Source organism: Primulina huaijiensis, chromosome 3, assembly GCF_012295235.1.
Source record: "Primulina huaijiensis isolate GDHJ02 chromosome 3, ASM1229523v2, whole genome shotgun sequence".
In the NCBI taxonomy this organism is placed as follows: domain Eukaryota; kingdom Viridiplantae; phylum Streptophyta; class Magnoliopsida; order Lamiales; family Gesneriaceae; genus Primulina; species Primulina huaijiensis.
Window position 1 is genome coordinate 28014601 of NC_133308.1, and position 9658 is coordinate 28024258.

A 9658-nucleotide genomic window follows, 5' to 3' on the forward strand; every position below is an offset into this window, starting at 1 on the left:
TATTGTGAATATGAGTAGTGTTGACCCGTCTCACATATTAAGATCCGTGAAACGGTCTCACATGAGACCCACTCTAATTTAAAATCCAAAACTCTAATACTTCAATATATAGCTACAAAAGTAGCTAAGACTTTGAAATTAACCTTTCTATCTTTTCTTTATATATTTTTTGAAGGCATTTGAGATTCTTTAAGACCATTCATCATCGAACAAAATCCTAGATTCACGCGGTAGCCTATCTTATATATAATTTATCCTATCTTAAAATCTACTCATTCCCCTTTATTCGATCTATTTCTAACCAAACAAAACCTCATAAATTTAGCTACACGAGGCATCCACTTCCATAACTCACGATACAATTATTTATTGGTCCCCATATGATGCTTGACCAATATAGAATGATAAGAAGAACAAGAATAATAAGTGACATCAAACTTTTTACCCCATTTTGGCTCAAAAGACACTCAAATTTATGTTCCATTTTCATGTATAAAGTAAGACAGACCAAAATCTCTTCATATGTTTAAAATACCTAAATTTTATGTACAAAATTTTAGAACTACTAGTAACCCTTTTCATCGGTTAACATATTGCACAACGTCCAAAATCGTTCGAGTTGCAATAAGATATCCATACGAACTTAACAATTTTTTTGACTTAGGTGCCTACCAGAAGGGATTGTTAGATTATTGATATTTGATATTAGGATAGAGTTGTCAAATGAGTCAAACCGTCGGATTGATACAAACCATCAAAATGCGGGTTGAGTTAAGATTTTAACAACTCTTTTGGTAGTGGACGGATTGGTCCGCCTGACCCACAACCCGAAGTGGATTGAGTTGGACACATTCACACAGGGTTTTCTAGCCCACCAAATTGGTAGGTCATCCCGCACCGAAGTATAGCGGCTCAATACCCGTTTCAACATCTCTAGAATTTACAGTTAGTTTCCTAAATTAGTAATCCCAATCTTCTTAGTCCTTGAGCTTCTCTTTTTCTGGATTGTACAATTACCACCTCAATGGTTTTGCTTGGTTTGTCAAGTCTTATGCCCATCTTGGTTTGTCAAGTCTTGAACACATCTGACAGACGAAGATTATGATAAAATTCGGGAGCAAATATTGTCACTATTACATTAGCTATGGTAAGAATGTTTGTTCAGAATCTGATTCAGTGCATTGGAAGGTCGAAAAATAATCGTACTAAGGATTTATTGATCAAGACAGAAAATTCAATCTATTACAATTCACAAGTACGCAAGATAAAATAAATAAAATAAAAAATTACAGGCAAACCAGTTACTAATCAATAACTAGTATAGATCATTCACAGAGTATAAATTATTCACAGATTAAACATTGATGCACCTTTCAGAAGTTGGAAATTATTTGCTACTCGGTTGATTGATCAATCAACTGTGTGCTTTCGCTGACAACGAACATATTTAAATAAGATAAATTTGTTGATGGAACAAATAACACACACAGAACATGCACAAGTAGACATCAGGCATGAGAGGTTGAGGCTATCAGGCCTCGAGGTAACCTTTTCTTTCCAAGAACGAAACAATGACTTCAGCCAAAACAGTTGGAGAATCACACATCTCTTCGCTTTGCTGCAGCACTATCTGGAAGAAAAAGAAAAAGAGATCGCTTCGGAAGACCATGTTCTATAATTTTCTTTGATAAGGCATAATATTGTAAAATCCAGGATCATGTTTTAGAACAAAAGAAACTTCTTGTGAAAAGCTAACTGAACATTTGATCATGGTAACACTGAATCAACACAATATTAATGTGGTAACATATTAGCTTCAAGAGCACAAGACGTATCATGTCACATGGCTATCTGTGAATGAGAAAAGGCTTTAGCATGTAAACATTTGTTATTGAATCTAGAAAACTACATACCTCAGCATTCAAAGGTGGCTCATATGGATCATCAACTCCGGTGAAACCTGTTCAAGAGCAAGGAAGTTGATTTCTCGGAAAATATAAATGCAATGGAGGGGTTTCAATAAATCACAGGAAACATACAGTTTTGGTTTCTTTCTCTTTAACAGTAGAAGAAGTTAATTTAATTTCAAGGCCCTTACAAATAACAACATGAACAATTCCCCGAAGGGTAGTTGAAGCCAGTGCAGATAGTGCATTCACAAGGCACACTCACTCGAAGAGATCAAACAAAAAATCACGTGATATTTTGTAAACAGATTGGAGAAGAGTGAAAAGAAAAAAGAATATTTAGCTGCATCAAGTTAGGCATAATTCAGCTCATTCAAGTGTCAGATATAAAAGTTAAATAACTTTGTGATCTTGTGATTCTTGTATGACTCGTGAGAGGAGTCTTTACTAATATAGTAGTCATGCACTACTCCCATCGTTTCCCATGACAATCAAGAATACTTCTTCGTGTTACCAATCAATTTTGAAACTTAAGATTCTGTAACTGTATACCATGCTGAAAATATTGAGTAAATGTACCAAAAACAATAATAATGAGTCAGTGAACCGCTGTAGCTTCTTCGCTCTTATGTGCCTTAGATGTATGCCATGTGGAAGTGGGTCGGGTCCAGTCTCCCAGCAGGACCAAGTGCTTGTAGCTTGATACTTGCTTTCTTGAACCAAAATTTGTTCAATGCATCTATAAATAAGGCAGAAGAGCGAAGAAGCTAGAGAAGCAATTGGCAAGGGGACAGCTATGCAAGGGCTTTAATCTCTACGACATGATGACAAAGTAATAAACTGAAGTAGATAAGAGAAACCATTAACATGTTTTAGAATCACAATCTTCAGCTATACAACACATACCTTTTATTTTTCCAGCTCTTGCAAGTTTGTACAATCCCTTCGGATCCCTAGTCTCACACACTTGTACAGGGACATCCATATATACCTGCATATCATCTTACTTAAATTCAGTAATTCGAGCTATCATTTTCACAACTTTGCTTGCCTGCCCGTAGAAACCTGAGGCAAATCAAATCAGCGAAACAAATTTACCAACCTCAATAAAATCTCCTTCAGGAAGTAAAGCTCGACAGGCATCCCGGTCCTTTCTGAAGGGGGATATTAAACTTGCAATGCTAATGACTCCAGCATCCACAAAGAGCTTTGCTACCTCTCCTGATGAAGAAAATCAATAAGCATTTCAAATCGAAAGAAACGAAAAAGTTGTTTGAAAAGAATAATCATAGAAACCAACCGATCCTTCTAATGTTCTCAGCACGGTCTTCAGCTTTAAAACTAAGATCACGGTTAAGACCATGCCTGCAATTATCCCCATCAAGGATATAGGAGAGCTTTCCTCTACTGTGTAAGGAACGACTTAAAGCGCATGCCAGAGTACTCTTTCCTGAAGTAAGAGATTGTGTAAAATAAAATAAAATACAATACCACCACCTACTTCCTGCTGCCAAAACCACCAGCACATAAAGGCCAAGCATGGCAAAAACATGTGAGAAGTTACCAGTAATGATGAACCATATTTAAATCCAGAACATAAAAGAAAAACGAGAAAGGAATTCTCAGACAAGAAGAAGAAGAAGAACAATTTAAACACAAAAACTAGAAGATCATTTGCTGCACGAAAAAACAAGAAAATAATCACACTGGACCACAACATGCATATGTACCATGGGATGAATTTTTCTGGAGACTGAGGAATTCCTAAAGAAATGAAGTCTCAGTCTTAAAATTTTCCTTTTTATAAATTTCAGCCTCTGCTGACGATTTGATATGACAAAATAAAATTACTACACAGTTCACAAGATTCAAGAATTTCGGAAAAAGTCAATAATAATCAATATTCCCCTTAAGTCAAAGAAATGCTCCAAGAAACCGTCTTTTATCATCCTCAAGTCAACAACTTCAGAACACACTCAAGAATAACATGGGACTATTTTATCATTCCCATACCCAACAAGTAAAAACGTAGAAACAATCTCTTGATCACATGAAAATAGTGCAGCCACACATATCATGGATCGATCAAGAACGTAATAAGCTTCCAAAAATAGTAATGTCAGCGAATGCTAAAGTGCCAAAAATCCCATTGCTACACAAACCTGAACCACTTAATCCCGTGATCCAAATGACACAGCCTTTCTGATTAAGCAAGTGCTGCCTATCAATCTTGCTAACAGAACAATTGTGCCACACAATATTTGATGAATTTCCCATTGTTGACATCTCCAGCGCACTTTTATCTGTGCATATAATTATCAAGCAAATTAATTAGGCGAAAAAGATTCCAAAAATATCTCAAACAATAATTCCCACGACCTAAACGATCCTAAGGTGGAAAAAGGAATAAAACAGCAAAAATAACGAAATACCCGTGAAACCGCTGCAGTCCTTGGTAAGAACATCGCCGGTTGAATCGCGTTCGACCCCCTTCGCCTGGCCATTGGCATACATCGTTGGCTTGGAAGCTTCCATCGCCTTAATTGGCGCCAAAAGGCTTGATCTTCCAGCTGCTCCGCAAATCCCCAATTTCTTACCTTTGCCGTTGCACACCGCCACCTTCACAGGCGTCAACCTGGTGTATAATGCCTCGGGAGAGTTCGAATCTCTCGTTTTACCCAAGTTCAACTTTTGATAATTAACCGCGGTCATTTTTTCCACTTTTAACATAAAAAAAATATATAGAAAGCAACGCTAATTTATATCTCGCAATGCCGGGGAGAGTAACACGTGAAAGAACACTTGCATTGCATTAAATCGGAAGCACCACTGAATCACTCAAGAAACAATTCGAAACACAAGAGCATCTAGAATTCAAATAATTTAGTAGAATATCTCAGGAAAAATGGATTTTCTCTGTAACCGAATCAAGAAACAGAGAAAGAAAGGCATAATTTATAGTGATGTTGAATTGGTGGAAGAGATTGAGAGGGAATCAGCGAACGAATGCTTTACATACAACTTGAACCATGCAATTTCATACCACAAATATAGAATTGCCATTTCTTTGAAGAAAAATATGAAGCTGGAACGTTAATTACGGAACCATAATTATATTAGATTTGGTCTTATATGGATCAACATTGTAAATATTTATAATAAAAATTAATATATATATAATTTTTTTTTTTTGCATAAAAAGTAATATTTTTTTACGAATGAACAAAATAGAATATTAATCTCATAAAATTAACATATAAAATCATCTCACGTGAATTTTTGTGAATATATTATATTATTAATCTAATATATTTACTGTATGAAAAACCTATGTAATATATCACAAGCGATTGGGATTTTGTGGTGAATTTTTTGTTTTAGTTATAAAATTAAATATGACATAAGATTTAGTAAAAATAATTTTTTAAGATTATTGATGGTGTCACAACATATATTGCTAAAAGAACATTGCCACCTTATCTTAAAATTATTTATGTTGAATGTGAGTACCGAATGTATGCAACATAGCAAAATATTATATATATAGACGTATACTTGTGCAACACAAGAAATTTAAATTCTTTTAGGCGGTGTTTGAATTTGAGCAGATATTTGAATGCAGGATTCAAATGATTGGAATACATCTCAATGACTCAAAATAAAAACTTATGAGACGGTCTCACGAATCTTTATCTGTGAAACGGGTCAATCTTACCGATATTCATAATAAAAAGTAGTACCTTTTCATGGATGACCCAAATAAGAGATCCGTCTCATAAAATACGACTCGTGAGACCGTTTCACACAAATTTTTACTATTATTATTATTATGTATTTTAAATCTAATTTCAAATTAAGTCATCCATATGAAATTTTGAACTAAATTTATATATTAGATTTGAGGATCCTGTGAGCTCAGCCATAAGGAGCCCAATATAAACTAGCCCAGCCCAACTATTTATGATAAATTCTACAACCCTAACCCTCTACACGGCCCGCAGTAGCACCCCCGCTCTGAGAGAGGAAGAAGGAACCATCCGAAAACCCTAAATGAAGTTCAACCCCCGAGTCTCCTCTTCCCGGCGCAAGAGCCGCAAGGCTCACTTCACTGCGCCTTCGAGCGTCCGCCGCGTTTTGATGAGCGCTCCGCTGTCGGCTGACCTCCGTACGAAGCACAACGCCCGGTCCATGCCGGTCCGAAAGGACGACGAGGTGCAGGTTGTTCGAGGGACGTACAAGGGCCGCGAAGGTAAGGTGGTACAAGTGTACCGCAAGAAATGGGTTATCCACGTGGAGCGAATCACCCGTGAGAAGGTGAACGGATCCACTGTCAACGTTGGCATTCACCCTTCGAAGGTTGTCATCACGAAGCTCCGCATCGATAAGGATCGCAAGTCCCTCCTCGATCGCAAAGCTAAGGGACGTGCCGCCGCTGACAAGGACAAGGGGACTAAGTTCACCGCCGAGGATATAATGCAGACCATCGATTAAGAGGTTCTGCTATTGTTGGGTTTCTTTTAGGACAATCATGTCATTCTATTCAGCTTTAATGATACTTAATTTTTCTCACTTTGGGATTTCAAATCAATGCTGATAGTTTTTGTGTCTGAGTTACTGAACTAAATGTCTACTTTTCTTTGAAATCATCGCTTGCTGAAGTTATATCTTGTTTTTCAATGTTGTCTATAAAGCTGGATTTTTTCGCCATTGACAACTTTCTTGAAATTGTTTTACTACTCGCTGTTGCATCTCCAATCTTGTGTGTTTCTTGGCTTATTCTGATTTATTATTCATTCACTAGTTGTAGAAGAGACATCAATGCTGACAGAAATTCTTAGCTACTTCTTGAAAACCTAACCCTTCTAGTTGTAGCTCGTCACTGCATAGAAAGAGCAAGTTAAAATTTTGACCTTTGACCTTTGGGGATCTTCATTTCGGGCACAATTGAAATGAAAGCGAGAAAATTATTGACTTTTTTATAAGAAATTTTATTGGTGGTGAATTGAAAATATAAATTGGGCTGCTAAGTTTTATGTTAATTGTTTACATGCTTGTCATCTTCTTTGTTGAATGGAAATCTCACTGTTGAATTTACCAGAGCTCTGTTACCACACTGAATGATGGCCCGATTGTTTTTGTGCATAAATATTTTTCTTCATTCAAATCGTTGGTAGAATGTGAATATTTGCAGTATCGTTGATTTTATATTAGCTGTGTATATGGACTCTATCGGTACTTGTAATCCAATGGAAGCCGAATTTCACAATTTCACTCGGATATGAACTTGTCCACAAGGATCTATCCATGCCAGTATTATTTGAAGTCATGCTCAAAATACTTTTAGCTGGAAATGGACAATTTGGCTGATTGCTTCCTACAAATTTAATTATGTATATAAACTTGAATATTTTTTCGAAACTGAATATGTAATTTGGTAGCCTTCTATGCTTGCTTTTAGAGAACAAAATTAAATTTTAGGGACCAAACTCGCACAGGGTTAGAATTTTTTAATTAGGTCATTTGGAACTTTAGAGACAATCTGTTTATGTGCTTCAATCCACATGCGAGTGACCAAACTCATTTTCAATTCATGCGGCATATGTACCTCATCACACTCAACAGTTGCATAATATATCCCAACAAAGGAAGCCTTGTGCTTGAACGCAATGCAGGATGATCAAAATTGACATCTCCTAATCATGCAAACTGTGTTCTACCCAAATGTTTAGAAATTTATATTTGAAAAATCTTTAGTTTTGTCGATTAGAATGGAGACCTGAAAATTGAACAAAATGCCTGACATCATACGGTATATTTCGAGGAAACAATGCAAGTTATGCTCGATAGCTGGGGATCCCATTAACACAGTGACCTTTTAACGAATTATTTCAATATTCATGCCTACATGACGCTCTACATTGTAAAACAGAAAGTACTGGTTCCTACGTGCAACATTCTAGGCAATAGGATATAGTTACGAAGGCTCTACGATTGAGTATGTGCTGCAAAACAGTTGCTAGTTTTCTTGGGGCGAGGCCGTCAAGAGCATATGATATTCCCACTGCAAATGTGATCTTCTGTAGAGAATTCTCTGGTGATCTCATTCCCCCCTCCAGCATCACTTCTCTTCAGTTGATCTATAAAGTTTACATATGATGCCTTGACGGTGTATCCTTCGTCACCCCAAAGAGACCGAACAAGAGAGTAGTTTGACATCTTTCATGACTAAGATAAGGTGGCAATGTTCTTTTAGCAATATATGTTGTGTCCTAACGGCCTCAGCACCCAAAGAAACTATATAGGTACGCCAGCGGTGACTTAAACCATGATTGGGTGGGGTTCGGTTCAGACGAATGGCTGCAGTAATGGATCCATGCGGGTAGAAGAATTAAAATTTCAGCTGCAGAAAGAGGAAGAAAAAAAAGGACAACTACAATTAAAGCGGTTGTAAGAACTTGACAGTTTTGTTCATGCTACTCACATAAATAGTATCATTATCTACTCAACTCAAGATATATATGTTGAATGGATAAAGCATGGTTACTAATTCAACCATTATATATAGATTCAACTATGATATATGGATGATTGATCATGATTCCATCCATCAGCACACGTCATGTGTTGGGTAGATGATGACGTTACTCATATAGATAACATCTATCAAGTCGAATTTGACAGAACAGCAAAGTTACATACCATCACCGAAGTTTTGGGGGAAAAGTTTTGATAATTATGGGGACGTTCATTTGATGATACGCTTATATTTCTTCTCCTCGTTGCTATAGGTAATTGGATAATGTGTGTTCTACATATTTTATGAAGGATCCACTGCTATTTTAAGCATCCAAGGGCCTATATCTTGCCACATTACATAAGAATTGCGTCACGTATGACACTGGCTAGTAAACTCTTTTAAAAACAAACTGACGCCATAGAAACTCCAATCTCCACGGTTCAAATCCAATTGATATAACTGTATGTATAAAACTAATAGTAATATTTTGAATAATAAAATTATTGTGGAAATTATTTATTTTAGATTTTTAGAATTTAGAAAATGATTTAAAGTGATTTTTAAACTGAATTTAATCTCAAACTTGTTCTAAATGCTCAAAAATTTTGTGTACTTGGGCTCTGAGTCTCATGACTTATGCTATCATTGTAAAATCCATACCCAACATAGGTACACCCACCAGTGGACAACGTGGGTTTCAAAACTTGTGTTGTTTTTCTGATCTATATTACAAATTTTATCCCAAAAATTAAGTAAACGATTTCTTTCGATTAAGATTTCGGGAATATCATTATTTAGATGGCGAAATCATAATTTGTATGGTGTCAAAAAGTAAGGGCAAAAACAAAAACAAAAACAAAAAAAGAAACTGCGGAGCTAATGTTTGTGATTTCACCTACGTAAAGTGATTTTTCCTTTTAACATTTGGGTAAGAGGATGGGTCGATGGGAATCAAAACTTTACGAAAATTATTGGTGATATTTATGATAAAATCACAATTCAGATAGAGTTTGAACTTATATATGTTCTTCGATAAAATGTTAAATCATGATATCAAAGTCGAGTTTCTTGTTGCATCCGGTTATCTACTCTCGTAATAGCCCCCACTATTGGATTGGTTGGCCATCTAAAACAAATATTTTGTTTGATTGTGATATATGGTGTATTGTCCTCGGATGATCTGCGACTGCAAGCATGGAGTAACCCAATTGCCAAGGGCTCTTAGAATTGGTTT

General features: G+C 36.2%; 2 protein-coding genes across 3 annotated transcripts; one reads left to right on the plus strand and one right to left on the minus strand.

Moving 5' to 3' along the window:
* Positions 1-1224: 1224 nt before the first annotated feature.
* LOC140974346 (adenylyl-sulfate kinase 3-like) lies at positions 1225-4883 on the minus strand. Of its 2 annotated transcripts, XM_073437738.1 has the most exons (8): positions 4340-4882; positions 4070-4210; positions 3208-3357; positions 3010-3128; positions 2814-2898; positions 1914-1960; positions 1549-1630; positions 1225-1431 (listed from the first exon to the last, which is right to left on the minus strand). In XM_073437738.1, exons 1-8 carry the CDS (start codon positions 4635-4637, stop codon positions 1415-1417), a joined length of 939 nt encoding a protein of 312 aa, XP_073293839.1. In that variant the 5' UTR covers positions 4638-4882; the 3' UTR covers positions 1225-1414. The 2 variants fall into 2 exon arrangements, with proteins under 2 accessions (XP_073293839.1, XP_073293840.1); XM_073437739.1 differs by lacking the exons at positions 1225-1431; positions 1549-1630; positions 1914-1960 and adding an exon at positions 1972-2646 and having other exon boundaries at positions 4340-4883.
* A 1002-nt stretch (positions 4884-5885) lies between these two features.
* Positions 5886-6584, plus strand: LOC140974347 (large ribosomal subunit protein uL24z-like). The gene has a single exon (XM_073437740.1). The coding sequence runs from the start codon at positions 5958-5960 to the stop codon at positions 6396-6398; it is 441 nt and encodes a 146-aa protein (XP_073293841.1). The 5' UTR covers positions 5886-5957; the 3' UTR covers positions 6399-6584.
* The last annotated feature ends 3074 nt before the right edge of the window (positions 6585-9658 follow it).

Bases quoted from the DNA above. Each gene is read 5' to 3' on its own strand.
- LOC140974347 (XM_073437740.1), top strand. From the start codon at position 5,958: ATGAAGTTCAACCCCCGAGTCTCCTCTTCCCGGCGCAAGAGCCGCAAG.
- LOC140974346 (XM_073437738.1), bottom strand. From the start codon at position 4,637: ATGTTAAAAGTGGAAAAAATGACCGCGGTTAATTATCAAAAGTTGAAC. The intron at 4,211-4,339 runs GTATTTCGTTAT...TTATATGCACAG, and splicing joins GGACTGCAGCGGTTTCACGG to ATAAAAGTGCGCTGGAGATG. The intron at 3,358-4,069 runs GTTTGTGTAGCA...CTCTTACTTCAG, and splicing joins CACGGGATTAAGTGGTTCAG to GAAAGAGTACTCTGGCATGC.